Source organism: Trachemys scripta, chromosome 5 (genome assembly GCF_013100865.1).
Source record: "Trachemys scripta elegans isolate TJP31775 chromosome 5, CAS_Tse_1.0, whole genome shotgun sequence".
In the NCBI taxonomy this organism is placed as follows: Eukaryota; Metazoa; Chordata; order Testudines; family Emydidae; genus Trachemys; species Trachemys scripta.
Window position 1 is genome coordinate 9,040,708 of NC_048302.1, and position 18,831 is coordinate 9,059,538.

Consider the following 18,831-nt stretch of genomic DNA (forward strand, 5'->3'; position numbering starts at 1 on the left):
GCATTAGTGCAATGCAAATGCTAATATTTAGCTGTATAGATGGGAGTAGCACTGATTTCCCGCCCCCCCCAAACTTGGTAAGGCAACGCCCATCTTTTCATATGATGTGTATTTATACCCTACTGTATTTTCCACTCCATGCATCCGATGAAGTGGGTTTTAGTCCACAAAAGCCTATGCCCAAATAAATTGGTTAGTCTCTAAGGTGCCACAAGGACTCCTCATTGTTTTTGCTGAAATTAGTACTGTGATTCACACAAGAAGTGCACTAGACAGAACATCACCCAGGAGAGTTATAATGTGGCAACAATATATGATGTTGGTAAATGTTTAGAATCTTTCAGATAACAAATACTATAGAAATGGAAGAGATTTTATCTTTTCTGAACCTCTTTGTGTCTGACAAGATTCTTAACCTGGCTAAGAATCCAGGAAAATAATAATAATAATAATAATAATAATAAAATATATTATATTGAGATATATCTATCTCATAGAACTGGAAGGGACCTCGAAAGGTCATTGAGTCCAGCCCCCTGCCTTCGCTAGCAGGACTAAGTACTGATTTTTGCCCCAGATCCCTAAGTGGCCCCCAGAAGGATTGAACTCACAACCCTGGGTTTAGCAGGCCAATGCTCAAACCACTGAGCTATCCCCCCCCCGGAAGAGATCCTTAGCGGGTGTTAATTGTCATAGCTGCATGGAAGGCTATGGAGTGGTGACGGTTTAAATCAGCTAGATATCTGCCCCCTAGAGAGAACATATTAAAAATAAATGAGAAGAATAATGCAGATTTTGAAGCTGCTAATGCCCAGGATAATGAAGACTTGCTGCAAAATCTACAGCCTGGCAGCCCTTAGTCTGTTGAGTCGGATGTTGAACGTGTGGTTCACAAGTGGCCTCCTTATCATTTACAGCATGTTTATTTATTGTATTACTATTTTCCTTAGTTCTACATATGAGTTCGAAGGACCCACTATCGTTTATTGCCCTTCAAGGAAGATCACTGAACAAGTAGCTGCTGAGCTGATGAAATTAAACTTGTCCTGTGGCACATACCATGCTGGCATGGGAATCAAAGCAAGGAAAGACGTTCATCACAGGTTCATGAGAGATGAAATTCAGGTATAAATTCCTACTACAGGATGATGTTCTGTAGGAAATGGGTTAGTTATTCCTTTGACATGTACAGAGTGAGGGAATTTTGAAATATCAGTCTCTTTTTCAAATTTACTTTGTACCTTTGACATTATGGGCAAGAAACTATCCTTTGGCTTCCACAGTCTGTCTACAGTGACATAATTTCTGACCTTTGTGTTAACCTCGTTTACTTTATAAAGATCTTAAACATACACTTCGTCCTCAAATACTTCAGTCTTTCCTGGCTGTACAGCCGTAACAGCGACATCATCAGCCCATCTGAACTAACTTCTCTTTTTTCCCCAAAAGTACAGTTATTACTACCATTGATCCTATCTAAGAGACTGTCAAACAATGTGGGGAGGAGGGTGTTTTCCTTCTAAAAACTGTCTACAGCTAAATGGAAAGGGAACAAGAGATGTTAACATGAAAACCTTATTTAATACTTTATATTTCAAATGCTTTAACTGTTTTTCCTTTTCTGTCTCTTTTTAATAAAAGGTTTAAAAGATTTTTTTAATAGTTTATTTGCCATGGTGCCAAGCACGCTGAGGTCTCTGCATCCAAGCCGTGGACCTTGTTTAACACTGTTTAATGTTCGACAGTAACTGGTTTATGTTAACACCCTTAGTCCATATATCACATCTAAATTAGTACAACAGTGATCAGAAATCTGATAAACAATCAACTGCAAGTTTGCTTTCACTATGCTTACCAAATCGCTGCTGTATCACACGTGCACAAAGAAACAGTTATAGCTTGCTGCTTTTAAAGATTGCCTTTTAGTAATTTCAACCTCTTTGCCCTGATGAGTCTCTCTTTCGCTCTTAGAGGAAAATATAAAGTTGCAGGTCATTTTTATTACGTCTCTGATCTGAAAGAGCTGTGCAAACATGTATTTGTTACTCCTGGGGAAATTGTGTGCCACTGCACGTGCACAGAATTCATGTCCCCCACAGAAAAATGACTTTCTGACAGGGAAGCAAAGGGAAGCTGCAAGAGCAGTCACGCACCACTCCCTAGCAGTGCTGGTACACTGTTTCAGGCACCCGGAGCAGCCGGCGGAGAGGTAAATCACTGCGGGGTTGGGGACACCCCAGCCAGTGGCTCCTACCCTGAGCCGAGATCAGCTGCTAGACCTGGCTGGGCTGGAGGCAGGAGAGGATGGGACTTCCTCTTCCCCTGCAAGGAGTGGCTGGGGCTGTGTCAGACCCACCCCCAGAAACCTCCCTCAGCTTCAGGAAGCTCCGCATCCTCCCTTGCTTCCTCCCGCCACCGCTCCTCAGATGTGGGGGGAGGGGTCACTGCATGGGGAGCTGCTCCCCCATACACCCAACCCCCATGCATCCAAACTTCTCATACCCGGACACCCCTGCCAAGCCTCCCCCAGTCCATCCAGAACCACCCTAGTCCTCCAAACCCAAACCTCACTCCCATTGAACCTCAAACCCTGCATCTGGATACCCCCACCCCTGCACCCCGACCACCCCAACTGAGCTCCCTGCACTCAAACCCCCACACTACTGACTGCCAACTAGCTGCACCCAGACGCCCACCCCACCAAGCCCCCCTCCCCCAGCACCCAGATCCCCCCATTGAGACCCACAGACCTCTCTGCTGAGCCCCAACCACCTTCACCTGGAAGCCCCGGCAGAGTCCCATTGCCCCTGTACCTGGAAACCCCCCAATGAGCCTGTGTGCATCCAGATCCCCCCACACCTAAACCCCCCAATGAGCTGCCTGCACCCAGATTGTCCCACACAAATCCTCTCACCCCACACCTGGATCCCTCCACACTTGGATCCTGCCTGGTTGAGCTGCCTGCTCCGTACCTGGCACAGAGGGGCAGGGCCCCAGGGTGTTTCTGCGGCAGGCCTAGGCCTTGTGCTGTGTTGGAGTCGGATGCAGCCTCACCACTGAGTCCGTGTCCCTGGTTGGGGGAGGAATAGGGAGGCTGCAGGGTGATCTCCCACCTTTGTGCAGCCAGTGGCCTGTGCTCCCCACTGCCATGCTGGAGCCTCTGCATTTATTTATTGACAAATAAAACTTGCAGAAGTGTGTGCAGACTTTTTAATTTTTTGGCACAGAATGCCCTCAAGAGTAAAAATGTGTATATCTGTATTCTATATGGATAATCTCAATCACCAAAAGTTACAGTGACTTGTTCTATTGGTGGTTGAACCCCGTGTTCCTAACTTCTCATCCCCTGCTCTAAGCATTCTAAGTCTGCTGACTCATTATGACTGTGATTAATGATGTGCTTATGCTGCGACCAATACATGACTCCTTACTGACAGCAGTAAAGAAGCTGAGTGTGATTTGAAGCTACTAACTTTAGGCTGAATTTGAATCCGTGGCACAAAAGTCATTACACACTGTGTTGGCATTAATAGAGGTTTAGACATATTTTTACAGCTAAACATGTATGTTATGATTATTTCCCAGTGCATTGTGGCTACGGTGGCCTTTGGAATGGGTATCAATAAAGCAGACATCCGGAGAGTTATTCATTATGGTGCCCCTAAGGAAATGGAATCCTACTACCAAGAAATTGGAAGGGCTGGCCGTGATGGGCTTCCTGCTTCTTGTTACGTATTTTGGACTGCAGCTGATATGACTTTTAACAGGTATAGTATTGGGAACAGCCTGGGGTCATGGGAAACTTGTTCATTCTGTAACCAGAATTTACTATCATGAATGAGCAGGAGGGGGCGGGTTTAAAATGTTTGCCGGTAGCGAAGATACGCTGTTTTGCTATATGATGCCTTCACTTAATATATGTGAAAACATTCGTTATGCAATGATATCCTCCAGGAACACAGTATGTGTCCAGCAGTCCTCTGCTTCGTCCCACCCTGCTTCCCTGAGAGGGTCCATGATGTGAAGGAAGGTAGCGGTTAGAATGCTAAGTACAGGGCCTGTTCTTATTTTTGGAAAACATATACTTAAAAGCAACATGAATTCAGTCTTTCCCTAAAACTGACCTGTTCAGGCTTGGACTTCTAGATAGTTAGTGCACCATCCTTGCAATCCCTTAGTCTAGTTCCCACTGATGATATGTCAGTGTTTCTCTTACAAAGACACCCACAGAAAGGAAGATTACAGAAAGGTCTCTCTCATGTCCATTGCCATCTGCCTCCCCCTTCCCCTTGCAGGGATCTTGAAGGTTTAGTGTGTTGTGCTGTAGGGAAAGACTTTTTGTGGAGCACTGTCCAACTACAGATTGAGAACCACTGCTGTGTGTGAAATAGGTTGAATGTGGTAGGTACTGTGCTGTCACTATTAGTTCAAAGAGAAACTTGTGGACAAGTGTTTAAGCTTATTTGTTTTTTGTTTTAATGGCAGATATCTTTTAAATGAGATACGTAATGAAGGATTCCGACTATACAAATTAAAGATGGCGGCAAAGATAGAGAAGTACCTTAACTCAAACAGCTGCAGGAGAAAGTGAGTATTCTATTTTACTGCACATTTTCTGTAAGTCCACAGTACGCAATTCGTATTGGCCATTGCAGTTCAGTCACAGCTGAAGATGTAGCTACATAACTTAAATGCTTTGCAAAAATGCAATTTTATTTTAAAAAGTGATATTTACCATCTTTTGCATAATTAAATACCAGCATTAGGAACTTCTGATTTACTTTTTAAAAACAAACGTCCTTGTCTCTGGTGAAATCAAGTGCAAATAATTGGCTCCCAGGTGAATCAATTAATGATGATGATTTCAACTCATTGTTTTTTTGCAATGAATTTAACGTGTAAATTCTTGTTCTTTTATTTAATTCTCAATGTTCCCGTGGGTAGAATCATCTTGTCTCATTTTGAAGACAAACAACTCCGGAAGGCCTCCTCTGGCATCATGGGAACAGAAAAATGCTGTGATAATTGCCGGTCCAGGTAAATGTTCCTCCCTAAAGACTACAGTGTTTAGACTATCTATCTTCCCTATAACATACAAGACAAATGAAAATAAGTACATCAGTAATTTCTCCTAATAAAATATTCTGTTTTTTTGTGCACTTATGTTTGTGAGTATTCTGATCAATACAAAAAGCCTCCTGAAATTTGCTTTTGTGTTTAAACAGCAGTGTCTGTAGTTGTAGGCTTATCATCTCAGTACTGGAGTGTGACAGGAGGCAATGCATATGCACCACACCAAATCCTAGATTGTAGTAAAGCCTGTAACAAAAGATCACTGCGGCTATTAAAATGTTTTTATTTTTTTTAAGAGACTTATTGCAATACTCCTGAAGACTGTAAAATAAATGTTACGTTTCACACCTTTTAAAATCTTTGGTATCTGCCTCACAGAATTAATTCTGAAGAAAGTTTAAAAGCTGTGTGTGCCAGAAATTTTTTTTATACTGCTTGACTGTCATAGATTTCAAAGCCACAAGTGACCGTTTGTGGTCATCTAGTCCGACCTGCTGTATAACACAGGCCATAGAACTTCTACAAAATGATTCCTAGAACAGGTCTTTTAGGAGATTGTTTAAATCTTGATTTAAAATGGTCAGTGATGGAGAATCTACCACGACCTTTGTTAAGTTGTTTCAATGGTTAATTACGCTCACTGTCAAAAAGGTATGCCTGATTTCCAGTCTGAATTTGTCTAGCTGCAGTTTTCAGCCATTGGATCATGTTACACCAGGGGTTCTCAAACTGGGGGTCCTGACCCCTCAGGTTGTCGCAAGGTGGTTACATGGGGATCCCGAGCTGTCAGCTCCATGGGGCTGTCAGCCCCAAGCCACCATTAAATTAAATTCCTCCCTTCGCTCCCCCCCGGTTTTTAATTTATAAGTGGGGGGCACACTCACAAGCTTGCTGTGCGAAAGGGATCACCAGTACAAAAAGTTTGAAAACAACTGTGTTATACCTTTCTCTGCTGGATTGAAGAGCCAGTATTAAATATTGGTTCCCTATGTAGGTACATATAGACTGTGATCAAGTCACCCCTTAACCTTCTCTTTGTTAAACTAAATAGATTGAGCTTTCTGAGTCTGTCACTAAGGCAGGTTTTCTAATCCTTTAATCATTCTCCTGGCTCTTCTCAACACCCTCTCCAATTTATCAACATCTTTCTTGAATTGTGGGCACCAGAATTAGACACAATATTCCATCAGTGGTCACACCAGTGCCAAATAGAGTGGTAAAATAACCTCTCTGCTCCTACGCAAGATTAACCTGCTTATGCATCCCAGAATTGCATTAGCTCTTTTGGCCACAGCATCACACTGGGAGCTCACGTTTAGCTGATTATCCACCACAACCCCCAAATCGTTTTCAGAGTCACTGCCTCCCAGGTTTGAGTCCTCCATTCTGCAAGTATGGCCTATATTCTTTGATCCTAGATGTATGCACTGACATTTAGCGGTATTAAAACTCATATTGTTTGCTTGTGCCCAGGATACAAAGCGATCTAAGTCACTCTGTATCAGTGACTTGTCTTGATTATTTACCACTCCCCCAACTTGTGTGTCATCTTTATCCGTGATGATTTTGTTTTCTTCCAGGTCACTGATAAAATGTTAAATTAGCATAGGGCCAAGAACTGATCCCTGTTGGACCCCACTGGAAACACACCTGCCCAATGACTATTCCCTGTTTGTTTACATTTGAGATCTATCATTTAGCCAGTTGTTAATCCATTTAATGTGGCATGTTAATTTTATATCTTTCGAGTTTTTAATCAAAATGTCATGCAGGGCCAGGTCAAACGCCTTACAGTAGTCTAAGTATATTACATCAACACTGTTACCTTTATCAACCAACCTTGTAATCTCGTCAAAAAAAGACATTAAATTAGTTTGGCAGAACCTATTTTGCGTAAATCCATGTAACTAATGCAAATCAACATTACCCTCCTTTAACTCTTTATTAATCGAGTCCTTTATCAGTCACTCCATTATCTTTCCTGGGATTGATGTCAGACCAACTTGCCTCTAATTACCCAGGTCATCCCATTTACCCTTTTAAAAAAATTGGCACAACATTAGGTTTCTTCCAGTCTCCTGGAACTTCCCCAGTGCGCTGAGACTTATTGAAAATCAACATTAATGGTCCAGCAAGCTCCTCCGCCAGCTCTTTTAAAACGCTTGCATGCGAGTTATCTGGACCTGGTGATTAAAAATGTCTAATTTCCTCCTGAGATATTAGTGGAGTGAAAAGAGTAGTGTCATCACCATCTGATTAGACTAATAATCAGTTTTTTCACCAAATACAGATTAGAAATATTTTTGAACACTTCCGTCTTTTCTGCATTACTCATAATTCTACCATTTCCAACTAGCAGAGGACCAATATCATTCTCAGGATTCTTTTTTTGCCAACTATATTTAAAAAAATTCTTCTAATTGTCCTTAACTCTGCTGGTCATACATTTCTCCTTGTGGCCTTTTACTTCCCTTATCAATTTTCTACAATTCCTAACTTCTGACTTATATTCATTACTATCAACTTCCCCTTTCATCCATTTGCTATAAACCAGGTTGTTTTTTTAACCAGCACAGTCTTCTTCCTTGATTGTGGCTTTTTAGGCATCTAGTAAGGTGTTCTTAACTCTGCTGTTTGATGGGATTTAGTCTCCTATTGCTACTTGACATATGCATGTAACTAATATCAACATTAATGGGACATATGTTCAAGGAAGGATAAGACCACTACATGTTTGAATAACATCAATAGGAGTAGAAATGTCTTTCATTTTTGAACTTGTAGTAGACTGTGTGTCTGTATTCCCTGGCAGTGTAAGAATTCTGGTATAAGGCATGTAGATCAGTGGTTTTCAAACTGCGGGTCGCAACCCAGTACTGAGTCACAGAATATAAGGCACTGGGTTGCGAAGGCTCTGGTCAGCACCGCCGACCGAGCTGTTAAAAGTCCTGTCGGTGGTGCTTCCTGGCTAAGGCAGGCTACTCCTTACCCGTTCTGACATCGCACTGCGCCCCAGAAGTGGCCAGCAGCAGGTCTGGCTCCTAGGCGGGGGGCCACGGGGCTCTGCACGCTGCCCTCGCCCTGAGCACCGGCTCCGCACTCCCATTGGCTGGGAACCGGCCAATGGGAGCTGTGTGGGGCGGTGCCTGCAGGCGAGAGCCATGTGGAGCTGCTTGCGCGCCTCTGCTTAGGAGCCGGATCTGCTGCTGCCCACTTCCGGGGCACAGAGCGGTCCGCGGTGCCAGGACAAGCAGGAAGCCTGCTTTAGCACCCCCGCTGTGCTGCTGACCAGGAGCCACCCGAGGTAAGCCTGCGCTCCAAGCCTGCGCCCCAATCCCCTGCCCCAGCCCTGAGCACCCCCCTAAACCCGGAGCCCCTTCCTGGACCCCAAGTCCCTCATCCCTGGCTCCACCCCAGAGCCTGCACCCTCAGCCCAGAGCCCTGACCCCCTCACGCACTCCAACCCCCTACCCCAGCCCAGAGGCCCCCTCCCACACTCTAAACCCCTCATTCCCGGCCCCACCCCGCAGCTCTCACCCCCACTCCCAAACACCTCATCCCCAGCTCCGTTGGGTCGCGGGCATCAACGATTTTCTTCAACTGGGTCACCAGAAAAAAAGTTTGAAAACCACCGATCTAGATGTACTAATGCTGCTCTCAGAAGAAAGTAATCAGTTCAGCTATGCTTCCTGTCCGTTCCCAAATTATGGGATAATCCCTTAGCTGCACTGTAGTTATGATTAAAGCAGAATTTTATTTTAGAGATAATTTTTCATTGTGCCCTAAATCTACATGTAAAGTCACATTGGCTTTACAATTTCAATGCCAGTAAAAGGTCTTGGCTTAAGTTTGTGTTAATTTTGCGGTTGTTTGGGAGATATAGCCCTCCCCACTCCCACCAAATGACCTGCTTTTAATTTTTTTTGGTGTTTTTTTTTCCCCCATGTACCTGAGGAGAACTACAATCCACATAAAACTGGTATCTCAGGACTTCCCTAGCCCCATGGTAGTTAAATGCAAAAAGTAGTGTAAAAGCAACTTGAAAGCTGTTGGGTAACATACTAGAATACTCAAGATGTTCAAAGGGTTAAGAGTTGTTCACACAGTGCTAACTCTGCTACAGGTCTTCAGGCACAAGTTAGTGTTGCCAACACAGTTTTACCTCATGGAATTTTGACTTTTGTATCTTGAACACTAGATTTTTGCATTTAAAGGTATATTTAATTGCATAATTAAATGTAAAAGCTGTAATTCAAGCATACGCTTTATATTTTTAACTATATTTTAATAAATAACGCCTCTTATTTCTGAGTGTTTACTTGGCAGTTACTCTTTGTTTTCTTGTGCATGTTAGAACCCATTGCTGCACTATTAACAGTGACACAGAAGAGAGTTTGCAGGACTTCGGTCCACAAGCGTACCAGCTGATGTCTGCAGTGAAGGCCTTAGACGAGAAGTTTGGAACTAGAGTTCCGGTTATGTTTCTCCGAGGATCTGTAAGTGTGTTTAAAATTCCTTGTGTATTTTTGGGGTGGAGGGATAGCATTCCTGTGATAACACCCCTCTTCCTGCTCCCAGAAACAACACACACGTTTCACTTAATAGTACCTCTCTCCCCAACCCCAGCAAAGGCCAGTCTTATAGTGTAGTGAGCCTTCCTCTAGAGAGAGGCTGAACAGACTAATTCAGTAGCACTGGTGTGTTAGCCCTGGAGCTGCTCTTTATTATTATGATGGATTATTTGTATTGCAGCAGTGTCTATAGACCAGGGCCCTTACTGTGTACAATGAATAAGTTGATGGTCTCTGCCCAAAAGAGTTCACGATTTTAGGCTCCTTTTTCTAAAGGTTAAACATTCAACATCCCCAGCCCTTTCTGGCCGAAGAGCTTGGATCCAAACTAAGATCCTGTACTTAGCAGTGTATTGAGCTGCCTCTAAACCTCTAGACTGTCTCTTTCTGGGTTGTTTATAGTCAACTTTTGAACAAGTGGCAGTAACCTCGAATACTGGAGGGGTTATCGAAACTTTTCCACTACCTGTGAACATTTTACCTGCAATTTAATCTCTTGTATTGTTTATAGCAACTGAAATACTTTTCTAATGGGAGGAGGTATTCCTCTCTCCATGCAGGTGTGTAACTTCCATTAACACTAAAAGGAGTTGTTTGTTTACAGTGAAGGGAGAATACATCTTTCCGTTCTCTACATTTCAAAGTAGCTAGCCTGTTGACTGATGATTGAGTAGAGTAGAAGATTATGCTTGTGTTAATGAGCACTTTTGTCTTGCTGACTTAATCTGGTGGGTGGGGTTGAAGCAAAGCGCATTGAATGATTTATACAGCTCTTTACATGTAAAGACTTTTTAAACATTATGGGGAAAATAATCACTGAAGAATGAAATATGGAGACAGTCACAAAACAAACATTTTGAAAAAGAGTGTTTTTAGCTTAGAAGAAAATTATTTGTTAATAGTAGGGAAATACTTGATTAAATTTTTCCCTTTATTAGGAATAACTCATGTTAAAAACTTGGCATTGATATACTTAATAAAATATCCGGATCACAGTTTATATGCCTCTGTTTTTTTTATTTTGTTTTGTTTTTTAAGTTAGAAGGCTTTATAACGTGAAAGTTGCAGGCTACCCCAAACAGCAATGTAAATGGTAATGAAAATTATCTCCAGCTGTAAACCTCAGCTCAACTGCTGTCTATAATGTTTCTATTTTTTGTAAAAGGTGTTCATAAGACTTTGAAAGTTGTGTAATAAGGCTAAATATCCTAGAAAATCCTAGGAAATAACCCATCCTTATCACCATAAGATATCTAAATACTTTAGAAGGTTTGTGTGAAGTTCATGAAGAATTGTGTTGGCTTGGATTTTATTTAACCTAGCAGTGTCTTTTCATAACAAATAGGTACAGGTGGGCTCCTAGACAGACTTCAGGTGGGTCACAAGAGAGATCAGATTTCACCTATTATTTGAAAACTGAGTCAGCATACGGTACTGAACAAGTCCTCCTGGGAAGCTTCAAATTAAGAAGTTGCCTTGACTGAAATTTTATACCACCGCTGCTAGAAAAATATGCAACTTTAGAACATGACCACATTAATAAACTGAAATAATGTGGGTACTTTTTTATTGTGAGATACTCTAGGCTCCAAAATCTTTGTGGCCACTCATGTGAATACCTTTTAGTCATAATTCTAATATTTAATAATATCTAAGATGTTAGTCATTGTTCCAGCTAATTACAGTTGAAATACTGTTAGTCCTATTTATATGGCAATATCTTGTAAAACTCTAGTTGAAAAATTCATTGTATTACACATTTTGATGTATTTTAAATGTAAGTATTGTTTTCAGTGAGCACTTCCTGAAAGTAAGTATTGCACATTACATATCCTTACTATATATATTTTAGAGAATAATTTATATGGTATAATACCTGTAAATAAAATACCATTCTTTTTAAACTTCAAAAATCCATAAATGAGAAAGTTTAAATGAAGGCATTACAAAAACAAAATCAGGAACACAAATGTCCGTGATTCATTCCAATTTTGTTTGCAAAATTGGATCTGCAGATCAACAGCCAGATTTCCAGTATGTTTTATGCATATGAATTGTATCAAATATAAGAGAGAAAGAACTAGCAAGCATCAGCAAGAAAAAAGAATTGAATGAAGGTATCTCAATGTGACAATATGAAAGACTGGCAAAAAGAAGTATAAAACACACGTTTCAGTGATCTCAGCCGCGTCACATAAATGTGGTGCTCCGTGCAGTTACCTAATTCACAATTGATTAAGTGTCCCTTTTCCCCAGAAATTGTTCAAGGTCCTTCTCAGTCCTAAGTTTCTCTGATTCTGTGGCTTCTGCTGTCTGGTGTTTGAGTTCCACCGGAACTCCACTCCTCGGTCGGCACATGTGCCTTTAAGCAAGGCCACTTTCATCTCTTTTGTGGCTAATCTCAGATTAGGACAGGGGAGTTCTCAATTTTTGACAGAGTGCTTAATGGAGCAAGCTGCTCCTGGAATACAATCTCTCTTCTGGGGACCAGATAGGGAAATCAGGAATGTGTCTCATGTTGTTTGATAGTCCTGTGATTTTATGTATGTATGCATTTACAGATTTTTTTTTTTTTGTTTGCTTAACTTTTATAAAAATGCTCCTGATTTTCCTTCTGGGCACATATACAGCCATTTAAAAACTGAAACAACCAATAGACCAAAGGTCAACCCTCGGAAGAACTACTCTGTCTCCATTGAGAATATTCTACTTCCAGTGCCTCAAGGTTCAAATCTGGGGACAGCACAAATGTCTGAACTGTCTGAAGATGCTCCAATACTTCTGTTAGTCTATAAGGTGCCACAGGACTCTTTGTCGCTTTTGTCTGAAGATGTTGCATTGGGGGAGAGAGTCTGTGAGGTATCTGAAACACATACCCTAGAGGGCTTTTGTAGATAAAAGTCAGCGCCTTGCATTGTACCCAGAAGCAAATAGGTAGGTGGACAGTACAGTTTGTAGAGCGCAGGTGAGATCTGCTGCACATGGCAGGGATCACTAAATAAGCAGGTATGTGCATGCAGTCTGCCATGGCTGAAGATAGTCAAGATGCAAGTAGGCTCGTCGAAGTAGTTCAGTTTGGATGTCAAAGGCATGAATGACTGTGGTGCAGATATATCGCAGAGGAGGTGCCTTTCTCCTTTTCTCTTTCTAGTGCAGGAACTGGCACACGTCACCCACAGAGTCCTTCGTCTGTGATACTCCCCTGTATCAATTCTGCCCTCCACACAACTAGCCCTTGACTCAGTCTCCTGGAGAATGGAATGACGCTACTCCCTAGAGACCTGGTGCGCCATCATTTTACTATCACAGACCACTAGGTCTGCTCTTAGCCTGCACTCATCCCAGATACAGATGATAGCAGGAAGGAATAGGAGCTAACAAGGAGTAGGAGATCCTAGCCTGTACCAGGAAATGTCACCTCCTTTCTCGATCACTGTGGACAACACCAGCATCCTGCCTGTCACTCAGACCTGTAACCTGGGCGCCATCTTCAATTCAGACCACTCTAGATCTTCACATCTGGGATATGCCTAAATCTTGCCTATTGTTTCTGCATAACAGGTCTAAGATATGGCCTTTCTTGTCCATCTGCACAGCTAAACTCTCAGCCAAGCTCCCATCATCTCACACCTTGATTACTGCAGCATCTTTCTCTTGGGCCTTGACAAATGCTGTCTTGATACATTGAGAATGCTGCTGCATGGATCATTTTCCTAGCCCATCACTTTGACCAAGTCACTTCTCTCTTGGAATCTCTCCACTGGCTCTCCCTTCTCTAGCGCATCGAACATAAGCTGCGTGGCTTCACTTTCACGGCCCTTCGCACTCTATTGTCCCTGACCTAGTATCTCATATTCACTATCAGGATGTTGACAACAGCTTCCAGTTGGGCCATGATGTCAGCTTCCATCATCCACTTGTTAAGTTTTCAAACAAGTGCCTTCATGCTTCCTCCCATGCTGCCTATCATGCTTGGGAAGAGCTACCTCATTATCCATCTTCAAACCCTCCTTAAACCTCTTCTCGGCTGCGCTGCCTACAAACTCTGCCCCACCCATCCCCATTTTGGCTGCTGGCTTGCTGAGGCCACAGCCAGTGGGTCTAGTGCCCCCCAGAGTGTGCATGTAGCATCTCCCCTGCACCGTTCTGGGTCCAGAAGGGTGCTGGGAGAAGGGTGGCCCCTGCTGGGCCTCATTTTACTCTGTAAAGTCTCCCTCCCCCCTCTCTCCCTCCCCCCCAGTGCAGCAGTCCCTGTTTTGGCTGCTTCTGCCCCTACCACCTGGAGTCTCTGACTGGCTCTTCTCTGCAGTCCACCCAAGGGGAGGAGGGAAGAGAGACGCAACCTGGATCCTTGTGCTTTCAGAATTGGGGATCTTCTCTGTACTGGGTTCAGGAGATGCTAGCGGGAGTGGTGGCCCTGGATCCTATCAGACGAGCAAATTGTGGCCACAGTCCTTAGGCAGTCTTGGCAGAAGGCCCCGAAGTGGAATGAATAGTGTGACAGACCCAGACCAGTGGGGTACAGGAGTCTGGTGGAGGGCAAATATACTGGTCACTGGATGAGTAGTTTTCTGTTCCCTGAGTGACCAGAGCAGGGGCTGCACTAGAGTAATCAGGAACCTGCTAGAACCAGTTAAGGCAGGCAGGCTAATTAGGACACCTGGAGCCAATTAAGAAGAAGCTGCTAGAATCAATTAAGGCAGGCTAATCAGGGCACCTAGGTTTTAAAAAGGAGCTCACTTCAGTTTGTGGTGGGAGTATGAGGAGCTGGGAGCAAGAGGCGCAAGGAGCTGAGAGTGAGAGGGTGTGCTGCTGGAGGACTGAGGAGCACAAGCGTTATCAGACACCAGGAGGAAGGTCCTGTAGTGAGAATAAGGAAGGTATTTGAAGGAGGCCATGTGGAAGTAGCCCAGGGAGTTGTAGCTGTCATGCAGCTGTTACAGGAGGCACTATAGATAGCTGCAGTCCACAGGGCCCCTTGGCTGGAACCCGGAGTAGAGGGCAGGCCCGGGTTCCCCCCAAACCTCCCAATTGACCTGGACTGTGGGTTCTTCCAGAGGGGAAGGTCTCTGGGCTGTTCCCCAACCCACATGGTGAATCTTTGAGGCAAGAAAATCCGTCAATAAGCTCAGGACCCACCAAGATAGAGGAGGACCTTTGTCACAATAAGCACAGAGGAAAGTACCCTGTCGTCACTCCAAGTGACAGCAGTGAGGTACATTGGTGTGGCCCTTGCTCTAACAACGAACAAAGGGAAGGATTCAGATTCAACAGTTTCAAATTCAGCCATTTTTAATGGGTATTAAATGATTCTGCCAAATATATTATCATGTTTGGAGGGGTTCTCCCATAGTTCTGGCATTTTCAGTCTTCTTCAACTTTCATTTCCTCATTTTAGTAATGATGGCTTATATTCGTGCAGGACTGCATGACTATTTCTGTGCTTTACCAGTTATGGTGGAGTAGTTTTTCTAGGAATTGAGGAGTCTGACCAAAATGTTTGAATGATTTCAGAATTCCCAGCGACTCCCAGACAAGTACCGAACTCACGCTCTCTTTGGTAGTGGAAAGGACTGGCCAGAGAATTGGTGGAAGGCTTTGGGCCGACAGCTCATCAATGAAGGTTTCCTTAAAGAAGTTTCCTGTCAAAGCAGATTTGCAACTCTGTGTGAGCTGACTAAGAAGGTAATCTTGTTGTAAAACCTTCCTGTCAGAGGTTTCTTTTGGGAATGTAAAGTTGAGTGACTTGGTCTGTATCCCACAGGGTAGAGACTGGCTCTGTAAAGCTAGGAGTGAGTTGTGTCGGACCCTTCTGCTACAGCCCAGTGAAGAACTATATCTAAGGAAACCTCACACCCAAAGGTAACTACAGCCATATATATTATGCATGTGTCACTTTTATGTTGGGAGAACAAATATGTGAATCCTGCTACTGGAGACTGCCTGCGCCAAGGAGGAGGTTGTTTCTGCACTAAGGTTTTTTTTGTGGGGTGGGGAGGGCGTGTCTCTTGGGCACGGTCTTGCTTGCATAAGAGGGACTATGCTCCTCAGAATCAATGGTATCAATGGTTCCCTCCTCCTTGGGGACTACCCCAGTTTCCATATTACCTGTCACACTGGCCTTACTGGGGCTATGGGATCCATATATGTGACATCCCAAATCTCTGTGATCCCATTGAGAGTCTAGACAGCCCTCTCCATGCAGAGAATATCATGAACTTCCTTAAGAACTAATGGAGGAAGAGGAGGAACCATAACACAGGATCCTGTGGATCCACCAGCTCCAACAGGATTGTCATCTTCATCGCCAGACAAGGAGTTGCATTGGCTTCACTGTCACCCCCTGATGACGACAAGCAATTTCAAAATCTTCTGAGGAAGGTCACGCACCAGTTACCCTTCTTTGCTCTTTGTATTCTGAAACCATCCTCTCCCCAGGTGTATTTTGAAATGTCAGCCTTCATGTCAGAGTGATTATTTTTTTATATGTTTTGAATACATTTGAATTCATTTTCTTACAGCAATAGACAGATAACTTCGGTTGCAGGACCACATTCACCAGATACGAGGTCAATAAAGCTGACACCAGAGAAACAGGTCTGTATTTGTGAAAAATATTACTCATCATACACTTCATTATTCTTTTTAGTGACGGGCATGTGAGCTAACAGATCAGTATATCTAGCTATAAAGTCTTCTCCACATATTTGAAAGCTTAAGATACACAGTAAAGCAGCACAGAATATAGGATTTACAAATCATTTGTATGATAGTTGTGTGGTGAACAAAATAATTGGTACACTGAACACATTAATGTGTGAAAGTGAAGTGTAGTATTAACACCCAAATATGCACTACCTACTTCACAAAAGACATGGAAAATCACAATCCCTTCCTTGGGATTTTGTAATCTAAATGTTTACAGATGACATGGAATGAGGGAATGAGAAACAGCAGTAATACTGTCTATAGTGCAATCTCAGCCATAACTCTGGATTAAGCTATTTATCTGGGATTAAACTAAACGTAAAGACCGCCACTACAGTTTCTAAGGGGTTTCAGAAAATGGGGTGAAACTCCAATGCCTACATTAGTGCAAGGGGCTGAGAAGGAACCTTAATTCTAAATTTGTTAGATTTTCTCAGTTTTTCTTAACATGAACATATTTTACCATAGTGACTTGTTTATATAAAGTGTTTGTTCATTGATTCTGTAAATTGTTGTTTTATTACAATTTCCTCTTATACTGTGACTAAGGTTAGAAACTTTAAATCTGTTTTCTAATGAGAATCAACATACTGTAACACACATCTGCTTTTTACTCATGTATGGTGTATATTTGTAATAATGTACTAGAGGGACACCAGGTACAAAGAGGAAAGAATTTTTCCGTTATGCAACAGACTGTAGTGTGTTTTGAAAAAAATTGATCCCTTCCTTCACTGAATATCTTTTAAACAAATTGGTATAAAAATGTAAATGAATATTTTACTGTTAATATTTGTATGGGGAAAAATGTCGATACCTTCTTTGATTTTCTGACTTTTTTTTTTTAACAGACATATTTGCAAGAAATGTTTTCTTATCAAGGAGCAAGTAAAATTTCTACAAGAGGCAATGTCTCAAATGAAAGGTACAATGGACTAAATTATTTCTACTCATATCTCTTTCTCTACTTATTCCTTCTTTCCTGTGTTGTGAAGGTGGTATCTGTAGAGCAACTGTCAGAGAAGAAAGTAAGTCTGTTTGTGGTGTAAACTTAACTTTTTGTTTCAATGTCTCAAATCATTAGTGTGAAAATAAGTGCTGTACGCATGCCAGACTTCATTTAACCTTTAAGAAACATGGCATAATCTGTCTGTCTGAAAGACCGGTAAAACAGCATTAAGAGAGCAAATAATTTTGATAGGTAAATTAGAAAAACACTTAATTTTGCCTCACATAACATGCTAAAATGTCACAAAATGTAAGTTAGGTTATGCGCTGAAGTAGGTAGGGTTACAGTGTGTTAAATGGCTCTTTAAAACATCCCACATTAATTTTAAAAAAGTGACTATAAAATACTTCTATTGCTGATTACCTGATATGAACCAGTAATTGAACATTTATATCATACAATTAAGTAGACCATAACTGTTCAAAAATCTTAACAGGCCTTGTTTTCTGCACAATACAAGTCCATGAGCCTTTTTAAATGCAGAGTTAATTAAGTCTGTTTTGGGTGTGATTTTTAGGGGTGTGTTTAAACTCTAAAATTAAGACACATTTTCATTTGTTGATATTTTAAATCCAAATGCAAGGGAAATAAACATAACAAACATTAATTAAAAACCAAGCTATAAATAACTTATTTATTCCAAGTCACTTGGTTTTTGCTTAGTTTCTATTTTTTGATAACTTGGAAATGTGATACATTTTTTTGGATGGATCAGGATAATATAAAATATAAGAATCATTTGTTCCTGTGCACTTCATAACGGTGTGGCTCTCGTGGCCCAGCCAGGCTGCTGTAAGGGGTACAGTGTGGACATAGCCTAAATGGAGAAATTTAGCAGCATAGCTATACTGCTATAATTATACTGCTGTAGTTATACCAGGATAACACCAGTGTGGACTCTGTGTCTGTGCAGATGTGTTTTAATGCAAATGACAACTAGACAGGCTGAGACCACAGGTCTGGCTGGCTCATATACACTAGGACTCCCAAACCTACCAATCTCAGCAGAGCAGAGCTGGTACAAAGTGAATTGATACGTTGATCTAATAGGAATATGAATATCACGTTTTATTTTATTTTTAAATTTAATAGTGACCTGGTGCAGTCACCAATCAAACTGAAGTCTCCCGAACCTGCTGTTTCATCCAGAGAGAAGGAACTGCACGTAAGTCTATTAAACAGGGCATCTGCTTGTGTAAGAAATGCATTTAAATTGTGCTTGTGTATGTCTAACACATTCCTAGAGACAATTCCTTGTCCCTCCAAAGTGTCAACCAGAAAAACTGCTGTTAAACTGGATTTTTCAGCTGTTACACTAAACTTTAGGAAGGTGCCTAAAACTGGAGTCCTTGATGATAATTAAACATTGTGTGGATATGGTTTAGATTCTGACTGCTTATCTGTTTCATTTTTGGGCTGTAGTTGGCTTTCTCATGTAGACGTTTTCTTCCCATACTTTAATCACATCTA

The 18,831-nt window shown here is 42.1% G+C and overlaps 1 protein-coding gene across 2 annotated transcripts in view; it reads left to right on the forward strand.

Moving 5' to 3' along the window:
- WRN (WRN RecQ like helicase) overlaps positions 1-18,831 on the forward strand; it is a 106,529-nt gene that overhangs the window by 61,672 nt on the left and 26,026 nt on the right. For both annotated transcript variants that reach the window (XM_034771199.1, XM_034771198.1), the window contains exons 19-28: positions 951-1,125; positions 3,586-3,767; positions 4,486-4,587; positions 4,945-5,037; positions 9,428-9,569; positions 15,159-15,329; positions 15,409-15,506; positions 16,166-16,241; positions 17,204-17,277; positions 18,454-18,526. In XM_034771199.1, the coding sequence (XP_034627090.1) occupies positions 951-1,125; positions 3,586-3,767; positions 4,486-4,587; positions 4,945-5,037; positions 9,428-9,569; positions 15,159-15,329; positions 15,409-15,506; positions 16,166-16,241; positions 17,204-17,277; positions 18,454-18,526 (1,186 nt within the window). The remainder of the gene's footprint in view (positions 1-950; positions 1,126-3,585; positions 3,768-4,485; positions 4,588-4,944; positions 5,038-9,427; positions 9,570-15,158; positions 15,330-15,408; positions 15,507-16,165; positions 16,242-17,203; positions 17,278-18,453; positions 18,527-18,831) is intronic.